The following is a 19,910-nucleotide window of genomic DNA, read 5'->3' as shown; positions in this document are numbered from 1 at the left end:
GGAATGTGTCAATAAAGTTTCCCCTTCCTGGGACAATGAATTCACGGTGTTCTTATTTCAATTTCCAGGAGTGTATATGTTATGTCTGAGATGTTGGCCACATCCTCTTTCTTCGTTCTGCACACATATAGAAACAAGTCCGTATCAAATGTAGACTCGTCTTTATCAAAACACATATAGAAACATGTCCCTATCAAATGTAGGCTTGTCTTTATCAAAGTCCGTCGCACAGAACTGCAGGATTCGATCAGTACCTATTTGACCGATAGCAAAAGCTTCAACTTGTGAAATACGTTCCGGAACCTTTGAGTCAAATCTACGATTTAGCGAATCCACGGCTACATCAAATATTTCAAACAATATTTGTCTGCACATTTCCTCCATCGTTTGATACTTATGAGGAGCAGCACTACCTTCGTCTTAGAGTTTTTGCTTCTTACTTTTTCTAGGCTAAACTGGTCCATCAATGACAAGTTCCTCCGCTTTCCTAATGGTTTGATTCCACAACTCAAGAAAATATAACCTTTTGTGAAGCTTAATTTGCAGACAACGTTTCCACCAATGTTTCTATCTCTCGGTATGACAATGATTTCTTCTGAAAAGAAGAATGAAGTTGTTCAATCCTGCTGAAACTGAAATTAACATTTTCAGGAAAATATGAAATCTGAATTGACGCAGGTTGAAAAATGCCCACTAATCTTCCCACCGAAATCACTTTTTTCTTCTGACAGATCTTCCAATAATTTAATGAGAATGTCATAATCGTATTGTATGAAACTGGGGACCTAGAAACGACGGAGAGACTTCATCCCCGCCATAGTCCTCAGTGGTACACAGCCCCTACGACAGCGTACAGCAGTCCACTCACCCCACCGCCGCCCCACACCGAACCCAGGGTTTTTGTGTGGTTTGGCCCCCAGTGGAGCCCTCGGGAACGTCTCACAAAAGACCAGTGTAACTCCAATGTTTGTGTGATAGAGTAATCACTGTGTACGCGTACGTGGAGAAAGTGTTTGCGCAGCAATCGCCGACATAGTGTAATTGAGGCGGAATAAGGGGAACCAGCCCGCATTCGCCAAGGCAGATGGAAAACCGCCTTAAAAACCATCCACAGACTGGCCGGCTCACCGGACCTCGACATTAATCTGCCGGGGACCGGCACGCCTTCCCATCCTTAAAGCAGTGCGTTATACGCACGGCTAACCGGACGGGCAAGAACGTCATAATTACTTTCCAACGATTTTAGTTCAATTGGCTGTAAACAGAGCTACTTACACCTAACTAACCTAAGGACATCACCATGTCCGAGGCTGGATCCGAACCTGCGACCGTAGCAGCAGCGCGGTTCCGGACTGAAGCGCCTAGAACCGCTCGGTCACAACGGCCGGCAACGATTTTAGTGATTGTGGCCTGGCACACCACCTCGTAGGGCAGCTTGGTCGCAACGTCAGTCTGTGAAATTTTTTTTACAATATCATCTTCGTTGTCTTCTTGTAACGACTGAAACACCTCTAGCCTCTTTGGCGAATGTCTTACAAACGATATCAATTCACGAAGTATGACCAGAAAGTGTCGCACATAACTAATACTTTGCATTGCATCTTGTACTACCAAATTTAAATTATGCGTCAAACAACAATTATAGCTCTCGGCTTCAACCGGGTAATTCTACTTTGTAATCCTGTTAAATGTTCACAGATATTGCTTAGGCTATCATAACACAGATCACGACAGTATTTTATGTCGAGTGATAAACGTCTTATGACGTTCTGGATGACTTCAATGTCCTAGAACTTGCTGAAGCTGCTTCATAGAAGCCCGTAAAAACTTCTTCAAATTGAAGATTTTTATCGACGTATCTGAAATATATGGATAGTTGTTCATTCAATAGTATGTCGGAAGTCTCATCTACAATAAGAGAAAAATATACTGCCTCTTTAATATGTTTCACTATGTTTTGCTCTACATAGCTGGATAATAATGAGACAATTTCATTCAATTTATCGTGGGAAACTAACTTATATGAAGTTCGCTGCAGCCAAGATTGCAGGTCAAAGGATTTTCTGCTCTAAGAAGCAGCTACTCATGAATATTTGATGTTTCATAGGTATAAACACGATGACGTAAACACTGGCGGGACGTTATTACCTTTAAAATCGTCTTGCGTGCATATTTCATATCTTCTAATTTGTGTGTTGAGATAAGGGATGACACATTGGTACGTCGTTTCGTAGTTGTCAGAGCAGTCACGGACTAACGGTGAAGCGTGCATTGTTCATAAACTCTGAAACCTTCAATTGCCTTTTGCCACTGGGAAAAATCGATTTCAAATGGTTCAAATGGCTCTGAGCACTATGGGAGTTAACAGCTGAGGTTATCAGTCCCCTATAACTTAGAACTACTTAAGCCTAACTAAGCTAAGGACATCACACACATCCATGCCTGAGGCAGGATTCGAACCTGCGACCGCAGCGTCGCGCGGTTCGAGACTGAAGCGCCTAGAACCGCCCGGCCACACCGGCCGGCGATTTCAAATAAATGCATTACACGAATCTCTGTCTGCAGTAATTGTCGCCGGAAGCACTACACTGGAATCAAAGGCTTTTTACACACATTACAGCACACGTTGCCCAGTTATTTGTCATAATAAATCCAAGAAAATATATTTTTCCATCCTTCATGGTATGACATGCCTGACGGCTACCTGACACTTCCTGCTGATGTACAACAGTGACTGGCAGGAGACACATTCTCGGGTTCCTTATTTATTGGCTGAACTTGCTTTTCGTTATTGTCAGTGTTAGTAATATCCACATGTGATGATGACGACAAATGTATGCGAAACTTTTCGGATTCGATAGTATGTATACAAACAATACCCAGTATTGTGTTCCAGCTTTCCACACGCGGCCAGTAATCGCGCAAAGTTTGAAAACTGCGCAAAGTTTGAAAACTGTGAAAATTTTTGCCCGTCGAAGAGCTTTTGCTCCACGCATTCAGTCAGGAGACCCTCTAAATACTAGCCTCGCATCGCTGCAGTAACAGCCCTACGGACTACAATATAAGCTCCTGCGTCCTTCAAAGCCTTTGTCTCAACAAACAAAACGATAACAATCCAGATTACGTGAAAAATTTTTACAGAAATCTTAAACCACATCGCTGGTATGTTTTTTAAAAAAATAACTCTTGATGTAGTCTGCAACAATCGGCTTCCTTGGATCTCGGATTATTCTTTATTATTGCTCAATATTGACAAGCAGATATTTTAAAACAATTGTTGACGAATGGAGCGTGTCAGTTGTAAGGAAACGTGAAAGCAATCCGAAAAGACGGGATTACATTCACAATATAGTAGTATAGTGCAACTGTTATTAGAGAGGCAGGGAACGGGGGGAGTGTTTTTTTTTTTTTTTTTTTTTTTTTTTTTTTTTTTTTTTTTTTTTTGCACAAAGTCATCTGAAACAAACATAATGTTTTAGAGGTCAGAAATGTTAACTTCCATCTCAGTGTTTTAATAGTTCATTACTTTTTGATACAGGCAAGTGAGAAATATTTATTTTATTTTTATCAAACTAAAAATTTTGTGGCTGCTCACGCCCCGGAGCACCCAAGTAGTCGGTGCGCACCTGGCAACAACGCTTTGTTTGAATCCAAAAGAAACGTTTGTTGGAAGTTTCCAGCACTTTCATAAAACGCTGCCAAAAGTACATCACGGTCAGAGAAAATTATTTTAAAAGCAAATCAGTTATTTTGCCTGTTCTGTTTTGTGATACTTATCAAATGGTTCAAATGGCTCTGAGCACTATGGGACTTAACATCTGAGGTCATCAGTCCCCTAGAACTTAGAACTACTTAAACCTAACTAACCTAAGGACATCACACACATCCATGCCCGAGGCAGGATTCGAAACTGCGACCGTAGCAGTCACGCGGTTCCGGACTGAAGCGCCTAGAACCGCTCGGCCACCGCGGCCGGCTGTGATACCTATCACCACACCTCTAGGTGTATCTTATTATTATCATTATTGTCATTATTTTACTTCGTCCAAATTGCGAAATCATTATCATCAACCATATGCCTTCGTTTGTTTTCCTGCTGTTATTTTTAAATTATGTTCTTTTAACAGATATCTGGCCCTGGTACTTTTTCGCATGGAGGAAATGTACGAAACTGAGAGAATTGACAGATCTCTCAAATTCGCGAAGGAGGTCACCAGTGTCCGGTGAGGGCAAATCTTCAACACAGATGATGTATGCGAAGCTATATGGTAACGGAGTACGCTTTCATATTCGAGGTAAACGCCTAGCACGAGGTGATGTGTTTTGTTGCCGCTCCGTGTTTATTCAGCACATCAGAAGCCTCACCCACGCGGCTACTTCAATGAATCCCCACCCAGTCGTTCCATGCTGTGGTAGGGAGTGGGTAGCGTCTGCTCTGCTGTCACCGCGAAGCCGGCGGCACTCACCAAAGGGCCAAGAAAATGCAATTTTGCCCTTCCAGTCCGCCATATGAATTTCTATTTGCCCGTAGCGTATGACTCCACAGTAACACTGTCCGGTATATCTCGCAGTTGCACCACAGCTCCGTCACATTCCCGCCAGCTGCAGACGTTATCCCTTAGTCGGCCGGGTACTGTTTGCTTTGTGTTTTCTTCGTATACGTCAACATAGTGTGAATAATAAGTATGGAGATAAACTTCAAGAGACGATTCGTTACAGGTGTAGATAGCACATTAGCCACGTGGTATTAATTTCTGCAGTGTTACATATTCGATAAGGCCACGGGATACAATGCCAGCGTTCACGCGTCGCATCATTGATAATAATCTATCTCTTCTGAATCTTCCAAGCTGTAGACGAATAGCGGCACGGACGATACGGACACACTGTTGACGGGTCTCCATATCAGAAACTGGTCCAATTTATATTTCCAGATGTCCCACAACTAAAAAACCAAGGAGTTTTCAGTCCGGTGATCTAGTTGGCCAGACGCAAGGGCCTCCTTATCCTATCCGTCCACTGGGGAAGCTGTTGTTCAAAGTGCTGACGAACAAAAATACGGAAGTGGGCTGGAATCCCATCAAGGATCAATCACATTATCTTTCGTATTGCTAAAGCCACACCCTACAGTCAAAGAGACAAGAGTTTTCTGCAGAAATTCCACACACATATGTTCATTAAGTCGTGCTGGTAAAACAATCACTAATGTTGGCGGTCGCCAATTATCCCTGCCCAAAACTTGATGCTAAATCGTTGCTGATGCGACGATTCGACAATCCCTGAGGATTTTCTATAGACCACAGATGACGCCTGCGTATGTTTATGATGCTATCTCTACCACATGTCGCTTTATCGGTGAACAGCGCTTACGATAGAAACCATAATGATGGTGATCTGTTGCAACCGACAGTGACAAAACTTTTCTTGGGCAGGAAAATCCGCTGCCGATAATCCCGGCACACTATGCAGATGATATGGACAATATCGATTTCCATACACATTACACAACACCGTCTTAAGGCTTATCCCATGCTGACAGGTGAAGAGCCTGGAGCTTGTTCCAGCGTTATTCTCACGATCGTATAGAGCCGGGTGTTGCAGAACCGGTGTACGAACGTCCTACGGTCGCCCAAGGTTGTTCATCTGTCTTAAAGGATGCATGCACGCACGAACTCCGAAAATTGCATACAAAGTTTCTATGAGTTGGCGGGTGCTGTCTATCAGATCAAAAATGCAAAGTTCCGTGTTCTGGCCCTAGACAGGGCAACTGGACCCAGGCGATCGTCGTGTGATCCCCTGTCATTGGCGCCATCGGATGCGATATGAAGGGGCACGTGGCCAGCACGCCGCTCTCCCAGCTGTTGTCGGCTTTCTTGACTCTGGAACCACTACTGATCTGTCGAGTAGCTCCTCAGCTGGCTTTGCGAGCCTGAATGCATCCCATACTATTCCTCCCACCAAGGAAAAATACACCAGCCAGGGTAGGTGGCTCAGTAAATCCGTGTGGCCACTCTACCGTTACTGTGTTCTTAACAAAATACAAAAACTTTCCTGGCTTGCTCGAGGAATAAATAACGGATTAAGTTGATATGAACGTTTTTGTTGATTTTCCTTTCAGGAACCGCTTCTTGAAGTTTGTGTGTTCCCTTACTTTTTATTCACCCTGTATTTGGTGTAGCGGAAATACTTTTATAAAGGATGGGGCCTGATCATTCACATAAAGCAATTGGAAAAAAAATTATTAATATCTGTCCGAAAATTTTAACAAATACTTGGTCCAGTAATCCAAATTTTTTGGACTGCTTTTTCAATGTCTAGACTCAGTAACATCGGGAAGAGGTTACAACCCTGTCTAATTCCCTTCGCAAGTAACGTTTTCGTTTCATGTCCTTCAACGCTTATAAAGTGCATTCCGGTTTCTGTACTAAACCTTTGCTCCCTGCAAGCTTAATCAGAATATCTAAAGAATAAACTGATGTGCCAGGTCTGAGGAAATTCTTAGTTGTCTCGGAAAGGTAGCAATAACGAATTAACGGCCCTCTTGCAAGCGTTCGGTAGTCCTCGAGATGATAAGTTTACAGACATGGTAACTTGTGCGCTTATTTATGCAACTAAAATTATTAATAATTACTTGGCCGGCCGGTGTGGCCGTGCGGTTCTAGGCGCTTCAGTTTGGAACCGCGTGACCGCTACGGTCGCAGGTTCGAATCCTGCCTCGGGCATGGATGTGTATGATGTCCTTAGGTTAGTTAGGTTTAAGTAGTTCTAAGTTCTAGGGGACTGATGACCACAGATGTTAAGTCCCATAGTGCTCAGAGCCATTTTTGAACCAATGATTACTTGGGTTCATGGTGGAGAGTGGTGCGGTCCTAATTCATTAAGCTATCCGTTGCTAAGGTAAAGGCGGTGTAGGTAGCGGCACGCCTTTTCCGACCTTTGACTTTCTGTGCCTAATGGAATTCCTTCGAACCAAGGGGTGGCTCGATTGGTGGGAGGGAATCGAAGAAGACTCTAGAACATTGGGCACGCTTTGAATGAAAAACACAACGTACTAATAGGACGAGATTGCGGAACATGCAGAGGTAAACTGCGTAGCATCCACTTTCTTCTTTGAAATAAAATTGCTTCTCCACAGCCTCCGCCCTACAACTGGCATGCAGAAGAAAATTATGTAGCATTAGAAGTGCAGTCGTTGATATTGCACAAACTATACAGGTTATATTCATCGGAACGTTGTTTATCCCGCAGGTTGTTGCCGTAACAAGATATTCACAGGACGTGTCCTTGGAGTCTTTCGGGACGGCATACATGAATAAAACGTTCGCGGTGAACTCCTGACGACGATGGCGGAGGTGACCATGGAAAGTTTTTTCGAACTGATGCGGCTGGAAACCAGAGAACGTTTTATTCATTTGTTAACAGGACGGTTAATTTCACGGCGAATGGTACATTGGCGTTCAAGATGTACTCGGGAGATGGCAGAAGTGGGCTTCACGCAGGGTAAGGAACACAACAATGCTGTGATGGCTCGTCGTTTGTGCCAGAACAGGAACCCACAGCGAAAATGTTCAGATCGGAAGCCGTTAGAACGGTTTCATAGCCTTCTGTGCGCTCATGGCAAGTTTACATCTCCTGGTTTAGATCTATAACTACAGGCGAAAAGGTGGAGCTTCCGCATTCTGTGCACACGGCTCCTTCTATTCGGCTTTCAAGTCCACACAGCAGTTTCCTTGGAACTACGACAGCACACCCAGTAATAACGATAAAATTTTTGTTTAAAGGTTTTTTTCATCTACTAATTAGCTCATATAGCCAGAAGAGCACGATGCTTTGTTAATTTGTAGTATATGCTGTTCTTGTAGGGGAAATGGGCCTGTTGTTCCGTCTACAACGGTATCACCTAGACAGGCAGGAAATACGTCATCCCAGCTAACATAGAATGTAAAAATGTAAGAGAGATGCAAGTTTACGGCAGTCTCACACTTTTGCTAAGGCATATAGATTCAACGATATTTCGAAAGCAACGACTGGTCCAAAAGTCGGGTACCACACGGGCGGCGAAGCACGAGATAATGCCCTTTGCACCCCAGAGCATAAACAGCAATAAAACCTCCGTCGCATGCATATCCGAGGCCAGAGAAGCTTCCCTTGCCCGTCTGGAGGGTTGTTAACGCATAAGTCTCACAACTCTCCGTACACTTGGCATTCTTGGCAAGAGCAGCCTCGCAGAATTCGTGTAATATTGAGACAACATAGCCACGTACCAGCGCACAATCTGAGAAACGTGTCACCAGACCGAAATTTCACACACGCAATACACTTAAAATATGTCTTTCGACAATGTTTTATAAGTGTGAATAATGAGCACGTAGGTGACATTACCAGGAACAGGAGGGAAAGAAAACGCCATCTGGTTCACTATGTTATTTATTTTAGGACGACCGTTTTCGACTTGATGGACAAATGAAGAAACGTACTGTAACAATTTCTGAGGATTATACGTGGATCGTATAGATTAGTTATTCAATCTTCTTCTAGGAGCAGATCATCTTCAGACATAGGTATACAAAACGTCTAAAAGATGTCAAATGTGAGAGATTACAGCATTAGCGGTTTAAAGGCGCGCGCGCGCGCTTGTGTAAAGGGGGGGGGGGGGGGGAGCGGAGATCTACTGCACTAAACAGCCTTGAGATGAATAGTCTGTGCAAGAAAAGAATATTTGAGTTCTTTTTTCCTTCTCTCATAATCCCATTCGGATGGTGGTTCCGTGTATTTTACAGATTAGCGACAGAAAGTCTGACGAAGTTGATAAATACACTGCCGGAAAAAATTAGTACATACTTTCAGAGGTTTCCAATTCAGTCAAGATCTAATGTTGCAGGAGGGCATAAGGAGTACATGAAATCATTACATTTACATATCAGTAACACAAGCGGTTCTGAGGTATCAGGTATCGACCCATGGTGAAACACCCACATTAGTACGTGGTGTAGCCTCCAAGGGCGACAATGCATCCGCTGATTCTGGCATCCGAATCGATCGGACAGATGGCGAATACTATCTTGCTATACGTTATTCCACGCTTGCTCGAATTGTTTAAGTAGTTCTGTAAAAGTTGTTGGCTGACGAGTCGCACGAGTCACTTCTCTTCCCATCATATCCCACATGTGCTCGACTGGAGACAAGTCCGGAGATCGTACTGGCCAGGGAAGTTGCTGCACGTCCTGCAGAACACGTTGAGTTTCACGGGCAGTGTGTGGGCGAGGCATGGAACAACATGTCTTCTTCCCGTTGCAAAAACATCAAAAGAACGGATCTAGCAACATTCTGCACATAACAAGCGCTGGTCAGCGTCCCCTTCAGAAACAAAAAAGGTGGACGAGAGTTGGTAGCTTACCGCATTCCAGATCATAAGGCCTGAGGTGGGGCCAATGTGTGTTGGACGAATGCAATCTGTGAGACAGCGCTCAACAGGTCTACGCACAAACGACCATCACTTGTGTGCAGGCAGAATCTACATTCTTCGTTGAAGACTACGGCGCGACATTCCATCTTCCAAATGATCCTCTGACGGCTCCAGTCCATATTTTAAATAGAAAAGTAAAAACATTTTATTCAAAGTACTGACCATTGCTTTCTATACATTTTGACCACCTCTCTGGCAATTTGTGGACACCATGCCAATAGAAATGTTCGACTTTTGAAGCAAACCAATCAGACACCCAATTTTCGACTTCTTCGTGTTCCTCAGTCAATGTGTGTCCCATTGATGAAAACAAATGGTAGTCGGAAGGGGCCAAGTCTGGTGAATACGGCGGGTGGGGTAGCAGCTCCCAGCCAAGTGTTTTGGTTGTATCCTGAACCAGTTTTGCTTTGTTCAAAAAATGGCTCTAAGCAGTATGGGACTCAACTTCTGAGATCATTAGTCCCCTAGAACTTAGAACTAGTTAAATCTAACTAACCTAAGGACATCACACACATCCATGCCCGAGGCAGGATTCGAACCTGCGACTGTAGCGGTCGCGCGGATTCCAGACTGCAGCGCCTAGAACCGCACGGGCACTTCGGCCGGCAGTTTTGCTTTGTGTGCAGGTGCATTGTTGTATAAAAAAAATTACTCTGCCATGTCTTCTGGCCCATTCTGTTCTTTTTTCGATCAATGCCTAGTTCAAATTGATCATTTGTTGTCTGTAGCGATAAGTATTCACAGTTTCACCCGGTTTTAGAAGCTCATGATACACCACACCTTTCTGATCCCACCAAACACAGAGCATTGTCTTCTTGCCGAATCGATTTGGTTTTGCAGTCGATGTTGATGGTTGTCCCGAATTAACCCATTATTTTTCCCGTTTAGGATTCTTAAAATAAATCCATTTTTCATCGCCAGTAACAATTCGATGCAAAATTGATTTTCTTTCATGTCTTTGAAGCAAAATTTGACAAATGGTTTTTCGGTTTCCATCTGTCTTACATTCAATTCATGTGGCACCCATTTTCCACACTTTTGGATCTTTCCCATACCTTTCAAACGGTCAGATATTGTTTGTTGTGCAACATTTAGCATTGGTGCCATTTGCTTCTGACTCAAAGTATCATCTTCATCCAATATTGCTTCCAATTCGGCGTCTTCGAACTTTTTTGGTGGTCTTCCACGTTCTTCATTTCTTACATCAAAATCGTTATTTCTGAACCGCTGAAACCATCTTTTGCATGTTGCTTCTGATAGAGCATGATCACCATATGCCTCGACAAGCATTCGATGCGACTCTGCAGCACTTTTTTTCAAATGAAAACAAAAAATTAATGCTTTCCGCAAAACATCACTTTCTGGTACAAAATTCGACATTGTTAACACGATGAAAACATATGTTGTTGTTTGTTCCATGACTTGATGAAAATAAATATCTTTGACAGATGTCATACCAACCAAACAAAAAAAAATTACGGCTCGTTCACAACAAATGTTCCCTATCGACACATTTGTATCTTAACGCTCATTTCATACCGGTACACCTGTTAATAATCGGTTCACAGCAGTTGGTGTTGACACGTCTGGGCTCACAAGCCCTCTTATCTTCTGTGGTGGTAGCTGTAGGATCTACCACTGCTGCCCATACAATACGACGATGCTGGCGGTCGCCTGTGCTGCGTGTACGCCATCAACCCCGTCTAGGGGTGTGAGAATGTTCACGTGACCACTGATACCAATACCTTGCACAACTGATGCAGCACGTCCAGCTTTTCCGAAAGGACCATCCCCTCACTCCAAATGCCACAATCTGAACCCACTCAGACTCAATTAGTTGGTTGTAGGAAGCACGAGTGCTTCACACGCTTGCACAACACTGAGCCTTCTGGTTGCGAGCATTTCCTATTAAAGGGTAGACAGAGACAGCGCTGAAGTAGCTATGTCACTACGTTATCTGTTGGCGGAAGATGTTGGTACCGTTATCGGTACATCTACTATTCCTCAAGTGGCATATGCCGTCATCGGATCAAAATCGACGTCGTCTTTCCAGGTGTACTATTTTTTTCCAGCAGCGTGTTTTTTAGTTTTGTTGTCCTTCATAACATGTGCCCCTGGCGCGTAGTAAAATAAAGTTTAATAAGTAATAAAGCACCTAACGTTGCTTATCATCTCTATAGATAATTTAGTTTAACTAAGCAGAGAAGAATAAGATGGACATGACATGTACAGAGAATGCCAGAAACTCGGAGTGTCAAGAAAGTTTTCATGGAAAAACCTGACGGGAGAAGGAGAAGAGGTAGACCTAGGAACAGGTGGCTGGACGTTATGGAAGATCTAAACGCGATGGGAATAAGAAATTGGAGAATGAAGGCGATGGACAGAGAAGAAAAAAAAAAAAGTTCACAAAATGTCCGACAGATGCGCGTCGTTTGGTGATGATCGTGTGCTCAGCCGCCACTTTCGTCATGCTTGGCCTCCCAGGTCCCCAGACCTCATTTCGTGCGATTATTGGCTTTGGGGTTACCTAAGTCGCAAGTGCATCGTGATCGATCGACATCTCTAGGGATGAAATTCTGATCAGATGAAGCGCCATCTGTCGGATATTTTTTGGACTTTTGTATTTTGTTGGTTCTAATAAAACCCCATGTCATTCCAAGCATGTGTGTCAATTTGTACCTCTCTATCTACATTATTACGTGATTCATTCAGTTTTAAAATTTATACTGACTTTTTGATCACCCGCTATATTAAAATAAGTAGCCACCTAATAAATCAGTTTGCCACAATTAGCCAACGACTTTGAGTGCACTAAAGCACAATCTAGTGCAGGGGTCTCCAAACTACGGCCCGCGTTAGCTGGCCAGACATCCACGGTATCCGGCCCGCCAAATATTTGAGGTGGTATCTATACTGCCAACAATTGAGTTTCGAGGCCTATCGCGACCAATACACCGCGACATTGGCTCTGCTACTCGCTACAAGACTACAAAACTAAACTTATTGTTGCGCCGCTTGAAATAACAATGCGTTGACATACTCTACCTCTGTTACGTCTTGCAGTAATAGTGTTGCTAACAATGATTTTGAGATTTCGTTAACTTTGAAAGACGCTTTCATGAAGAATGTGCAGTGACACATTTTTTTGTCGGTGAAATTCGCCAGAATAAAATACGCCAGAATTTCGGTCTGGTACGTCCACCAATCAAAATTATGTAATTAAAAAATAATCGTAGTTCGTTTCAGTGCTAGCTATTCCCACAACCTTAGATTTTTGCGATTTCATATTTCCTTTAGCCTTACATTACGGTGATCATGGAGTGCTAGGGTGCTTTAACCCCACTAGGTAGATCTTGGCCCTTATGACTTCGTGAAGGAGGCAATGTGGCCCGCGGACTAAGAAGTTTGGAGACCCCTGATCTAGTGCATTTATGTTTCAGTGAAAAATCGAGTTCTGTGGCGCTACGAGTTAAGTAGCTATTGCATAAAGTGGACTAGGATGAAGCAATGTCGTGTCCTGCTACACGCGAGCTTGCGGGAGACAAAGCAGAACTCTGCTAAGTGCGGGACACGCACATTATGGGGAAGTAGACGGTGGGGCAGTGTGAGAGGGACGGAACTCTGGAAGATACAGTGGCACCGGGCGAACTCTCACGCGCGGCCGCAGCCAGAATCCCCGCACCCAAGCGATGTGCGGCGAGCCGCACAAATTACGCCAAGTAACGATCCACCGAGTTAATCGGAAACATTTATTGGCGGACAAGGATTAATTTACTGCGCTACCAGACCTACGAGAGCAGTTTAAATTAGGGATGCCAGTCCAGATTTGGCTCTCGAGATGGGGTTAAAACTCGCCACTACTCCAAAGTCTATAATTTAAAATCCTGAAGCTGTTTAACTGTTTTCAGGGGAGATTATTAGATATGAATGCTCGACTGGAATATGTACATCACGGACAGTTCGTAGATCTCCTCCAACTGCCTCCCAGCAACTTCCGCCAATAATCTCTACAGCAACAAAACAGGAATGCATTCAACGTCAATAGGTCAAGCAGACATGCAAAGGGGAAACACAGATTTACATGGAAACAAATTATTTGCTTCAGTGAAACCTCGGCAAGGGCGTGTCGATCGGTGAACACTATTTTCAGGTAGCTAATAGCTCGCCGCTCTGATACAAATAAAATGCCTTTTCCTATAGAGCACTTGCACGTTCACTAAAAGGCAACTATCGCTTAGAAAACCGAAGATGGATTAAACAGAATTACACGCCGGCCAGTGGAAACGCACTTCAGATTCTTATAGTCCTTCCGAATTTCTTGGTCATGAAGGACCGCTAGCTCGCAACTCTTTAAAACGACAACTTCGTCACACAGAGTCCACGATATACCACCTCAACCTCACGAGGGCTGACGGCCGACTCCACGAAAGTATTTCCTATTAACCCTTTCAGCCGATCAACCTCAGCAACAGAAATAGGCATTTCAATTGACCGTTTCCTGCTCCCGGTAACTGCGCTTTTGTAATGTGGTGCTCCCTGACAGGACTATCGTTAAGTTTCTTCTCGGTGGGCACTGGAAAACATCGGCGGCCACAGGAAAATTACTCGCCGCTGAAATCAGCCTATTACGCACAGACCACTACAGGTTTAATAGTGGTAAGGAAAGACCAGCGCTTTATCCCCAGGCCACAGGAAGACTTCTTCCCCATACTACTGGAGACTGACTCCGGTGTGCACAATGGCGAACATAACGGGGACAGAGGAACGGGTAGCTAACGTTACACATGAAGGAAAAAACGACTTGAACTTCTGTTGGCGGTGTAAGTTGTATGAAGTATGATTGTAGCCTAAGAACTGCACATTACGGGGATCTGTCTTACTGTCTCTAGAAACAGTAGAACCAAAAGTGCCGCGGATACTTACATAGGGCAGCAACTCGTTGGGCGCCATTCCGGATACGATGATCAGATACCGAATGATGACTTTGAGGTTGTTGGGCCAACAGGAACAAAGCGTTGCCCATACCTCCTCAGTCTCCTTCGGGTGGACGTCGGCAAACTGCGGGAAAAAAACAATACATGTTAAATGCTGTAGGATGCGTAAATAGATGAAATTGGCTTACAAAACAGAGTTATAAGCTCAGAGCAGCGAGGCACGCCGACACAAAGGCGCAGACATGAAAAGCAAGTCACTCACTTCACTTCACTAACGACGAGAAGCCAATTAACCGTACAGCTCCGCTGCAGGTGGCATGTCTAGAGGAGAGCTTCCGCTTTACGTTCAGAATTCGCTACTTCGGCTGTTAACGAGGTAGAAAATTCTATTTCTAAAGCACAGTCGCAGTTAATTTAAAGGCAAAACTCCGCCACTGTCCATAAGCTGTAGCTGTAACGACTGGGTAACAATTCCTCTGAAAAGCATCGAGAAGAATTACCGAATGAACACCACCAGATTTAAGATGCCCTAGCTTGAGCTAACAGCCAGAACACATAAATAAATAATTCATAAAATTAATGTCATCCGTGACTGGCAGCAAACGAATGGTTAAATTTTCAGTAAATAAGCTGCGTTATCGGGCCAAACTCAGAATAGTGTCAATACTATAGTGACCTTAAGTAAGAGTATGTACGTGTTACGAATCGGTACGTTCAAAGTAAGACAAAGTGTTTGCAGATTTGGACTGCTATTTGTGTCCGAACTCACGAAGAGTTCGTCGGTACTAATTGTCAGAAGACACTGAAGTGCCAATTATAACGTGCTGATGCTCCGCTTGATTTAAGCACGTGACCTGTAAGGCGAAGAAAGGCTGAGACATACTCAGCAACACACGATTGTGCATTATGCTGTTGAAACATTGCGAGTCGCGTGTTAAAGACTGGACTTCGTCGCGTGTTAAAGACTGGACTTCGGTTTCTACAACTTCTGTGGTGTACTTAACACCTGGGAGAATAGCTGAATGCGTTGTGGGCGAGATAATGACATAACAGTGTCTCAATAATTACAAATTCTATCGCACGATAAGACGCTGAGAAAGGCCTTTAGCATATCAGTGTAAGTGTGTACTTTACTGTTATTGCGAATAATATTACTACGGTAGAAGTTCAGGAAGATAAACTTATAAATCAGCACGAGCTTCTAAAGTCCACGGTTCGTTATAAAGTGAGGCATTTTCTGTCGAGCGTCATATCGAAGTGAAGATTTCAAAACATTGAGTATCATCTAAAATATTAGGCGTGGCGTGGTTTCTACTATAATGAGTGTCAACACACACACGTTGATACATATTCCTACAATATGTGTACCTGTTCTCTGGTTCAGTTATGTACAAAGAAAGAAACTTAAAAGACCACGTTATCGTAGACAATTCTTCTCTCCTTTGACGCTCAACTAATGTGACGTAAAAATAAAGTTAACATATTACGAGTCCCAGAGTGAACGGTGATGCAACGCCGAGGGATACATCTCAAACAAATCCGAGCAACAGGAAAATAACTGGGCGCTTCTCTGGCTGTCCACAGGCGGAAGTTTCGAACCTCTCGACTGTGAAATGAGGCTGGGTGAGGACAGGAAGTAATTTTACGCCCTGTTAGGGTCATCTGAGGCGTTATGAAACTTTCTCTGCAGCTATGGAAAGCAAAACCGCAACTGAAATTAACGACAGAAGTCCTCATTCGGGAAGTTTTGCTTTGTTTTTCTGATTCCTTATTGGAGGGAATCGTAGCCCAAGGAATTTTGCAGTATGTTACTCTATTGTCAAAGTCGTCGGAGGTGCAATATTAAACAAGAACGCGATAAGAGGTCTGCCGGCAGTTTATTCGGATCTGTCGGAATCATTTTCCTTCAGTACTAACAGGATTAATCGGGGACCCGCCTCTGTTATAAGTTGGAAGTATGCGATCATCATAAAAGTGACACAGAGTCCGACGTGCAGTTCTTGTGCTAGCGACGCCAGAGTCTAAAAATGCCATACGATCATTCCATGTCAATGTAGTCGTGAAACTTCCTGGCAGATTAAAACTGTGTGCCGGACCGAGACTCGAATTCGAGACCTTTGCCTTTCGCGGGCAAGTGCTCTACCATCTGAGCTACCCAAGCAAAACTCACGACCCGTTCTCACAGCTTCATTTCTGCCAGTACCACGTTTCATACCTTCCAAGCTTCACAGAATCTCTACTGGAAACATCCCACGGGCTGTGGCTAAGCTATATTTCGGCTGTGGCTAAGCCATATTTCCGCAATATCCTTTCTTCCAGGAGTGCTAGTTCTGCAAGGTTCGCGGAAGAGCTTCTGCGAAGTCTGGAGGGTAAGAGAAGAGGTTCTGGCAGAACTGAAGCTGTGAGGGCGGGTCGTGAGTCGTGCTTGGGTAGCTCAGATGGTAGAGCACTTGCCCGCGAATGGCAAAGGTCCCGAGTTCGTCTCGGTCCGGCACACATTTTTAATTTGCCAAGAAGTTTCATATCAGTGCACACTCCGCTGCAGAGTGAAAATCTCATTCTGTAATGTACTCGTATACGGTGTTTCCTGACATAACCACAGGAGAAATAGCGGCTGCTGAAATTAAGTTTTCCAGGACAGCCGCAGGTCGCACTAGGTACGTTTTACTGACGTAGACTAATGTTAATGAAAACAAGCCTTCCCACTGCAAGAGCCCAGATTAAATTACACAAACCTGAAAGTCAATTAGACTTATTAATAATAACGAATATTCTTCCAATATCGAACTAAATTACTTGATAAAAAACTTAAAAGTATGTACAAATTTGACAAGACTTTTAGCATTAAAAATAGCATCCAATTTGCGAAGTGTGTAGCAAATATGAATACCCCAATTTTCGGCTCTTCGGATGTTACAAATATGTTGAATATACCGCGAAACATTAGAAATAATTAAAAGTGATTTGCGAAACCATAAAACTATGGCAGTAAGTGGGATCGTAGAGTTGATAGACTTTCTGCAGGTTAGGCTTGATTTAATGGGAAAATTTACATGAGGTTAGCAATGGGTAATCGTTTATCAAGCATTTTGTCAGAAATTTTCCTTAATGATTGGAAATTTGAGTTTTCAGAAGTTACCTGATATAAAAGGGAAAATACTGTATTATCACCGATATAATGATGACAGTATAGTTTTATTTTGAGGAACCAAACAAAATTTAAATGAAGTCACTGACAAACTTAACCAAATGCACCCAAAAATATCGACAAAGTTGAACATGAAACTGATTGTAGATCTGATTTTCTCCATTTGTCAGTAGATCGGATGGTAAACATATTTTTAAAGTCAACAGGAAGCCAACGTATTTGGGAATAATTAAAATCATGAAACCCAGTACAAAAAAGCGTATTTTTACTAAGCTTTACGCAGAATGTTACAGTTAGCACTCACTGGTGAAGAAATAGGTAAGAATTGTAGACAACCAAGAAGATAGCACTAAGGAACAATTATCAAGAACATGATGTGATGAAATTGTACCACAGCCAAAGCACAACAATACAGGCAGTCCAGTAGAAAATAAACGGTATATTACTCTATTATATAAACGTCCTGTAACATCGTATTGCGAGATTCTTCCCAAGACGAAAATATAACGTCGCATTTCGGACAAGAAATCGCATTAGATATGCTTTAAAACACAAAGAGAATGTGCTTAAGGACAAATACAGGAATTCAGGAGAATATAAAAAGAATAGTCAAAATTGTCAGAGCACGTACAATGGCCAAACAGAAAGAAAGAGCGTTTAAAGTACGTTATAAAGAATACTGCAATTTAAATTCCAAACGTGCAGCACTGGGTGGGCATTTGAAAACAACTAAGCATAGTTTAGGTAGATTCAAGACAGTATGAAAAGATTAACAGCCTTTGCTAAACGTCTTGGAGAAATTGGAAATTTTCGTAGAAAAGGAGAAAAACCTTGAGTATTTATTAAATGAAGAAAACGAATTTAATTTACATGTATTCTTCCAGTTATTCGACGAAGTGCTGTACATAAGCAGTCAAGGCCTAATCCCAACTATCTGCCGTATTATCCTAAAAAGAAATATTTTTGAAACTGTATTTTTGAAAATATACTTTTGGCAATATATTTATAACGATATGTTTAAGGACGTATTTTTAAGATGTATTTCGACAGATACTGCAGCACAACGAAATTTTGTTCAGTGGGGGAATGACGTGTACAATATCACGTGCATATCCTAGAATCAAAGGCTTGGTGTATGAAATTGTGTTCTAAGAAGATGGTAAGATTTAACGAAATCGATGCGAATTTATCAGTTTGTGGAATATTTGCGACATAATTCACGTTTTTACAAAAAAAAAAGTGTTGTCGTCCGCAGTTTGGTACAAGTAAGAATGTTCGCTATGTGGCAACCACGTTCTCAGTCACAATTCACATGATCATCTTTCCAATTCGTTACATCATAATGAGCAGTTCCACTTCCATGTTGTTCCAGCATTTGAAGTCGTTATCAAGTAGACATGATGAAAGATATCCAACGAATTTTGAGTAGCATTGTCGTGATCGTAACAGGACGTTATAGCCCTTTTGAAATTGTAACAGAACGTTCGGAAATCATGAAAATAAGGAAAGAGATATCAGGGCGCTTAGACAGCCACACAGACAGCCATTTTCCCCTCGCTCAATGTGCGAACGGAATAGGACCGAAAATCGCTAATAATGATAAGAGCTGCCCTCCGCCATGCACTGTACAGTGGCTTGCAGAATATATACATACGGTGTTTCACTATTCCTATTACAGGCTTCTAGGGATTGTATAAGAGACTTAGCACATAAACTTTTGGTAAAGCACCTGAGACCGGATATGTACCTTTTGGATTCAAATGACCGGATATGTACCGTTTGGATTCAAAATGAGTTTCAAGTTCGGATCACTTTCAAATCTCCAACTTCACGGACGCCCACAAACTGAGGAAAGGTAACCATCGATGGTGTCTGTTGTAATTATGGCATCACATACCACTTTCGTTCGCTTACAACAGCTGTGACAAAATGGTACGTCCGGCAACTGGGAGGGGTGGCTGCTATTTCAAGGACGAGACGCACTCCCGACATTAAAGAGGACGTCCGTCGTCACGCACAAGAAGACCCATTGACGAGTACTCGAAACAATGCCCGTGCCACGGACCTGTGTCGAGCACACAGGTCACAGCTCGTTGTGTTTGCTGTGTGCGTACCGGGAAGCGGGAGATTTGAAAGTGATTTGAAGACTTATGTTACGCCTACATCCAAACGGTACATTTCCGGCCATGGGTTTCTTATCAAAATTTTACCTCCTAAGTTCCGTCTACAACCTCTGCAAACCCGTAATAGGAATTGTGAAAAATCCTGTATATGTGTATGTTCATACTTTCTATAATACCGGCTGACTGTTGCGTGATTGTTTTCAGGCGATGTACACTTTCGCGCAGCAGCGATGACATGC

General features: G+C 43.0%; 1 protein-coding gene across 2 annotated transcripts in view; it reads right to left on the bottom strand.

Moving 5' to 3' along the window:
- Positions 1-19,910, bottom strand: part of LOC126173067 (protein furry) — a 1,238,628-nt gene that overhangs the window by 244,120 nt on the left and 974,598 nt on the right. For both annotated transcript variants that reach the window (XM_049920928.1, XM_049920929.1), the window contains one exon: positions 14,390-14,524. In XM_049920928.1, the coding sequence (XP_049776885.1) occupies positions 14,390-14,524 (135 nt within the window). The remainder of the gene's footprint in view (positions 1-14,389; positions 14,525-19,910) is intronic.

This window comes from Schistocerca cancellata, chromosome 1 (assembly GCF_023864275.1).
Source record: "Schistocerca cancellata isolate TAMUIC-IGC-003103 chromosome 1, iqSchCanc2.1, whole genome shotgun sequence".
Taxonomy (NCBI): domain Eukaryota; kingdom Metazoa; phylum Arthropoda; class Insecta; order Orthoptera; family Acrididae; genus Schistocerca; species Schistocerca cancellata.
The sequence above is the reverse complement of the archived record's forward strand: the minus strand, read 5'-3'. Positions and strand labels throughout refer to the sequence as shown.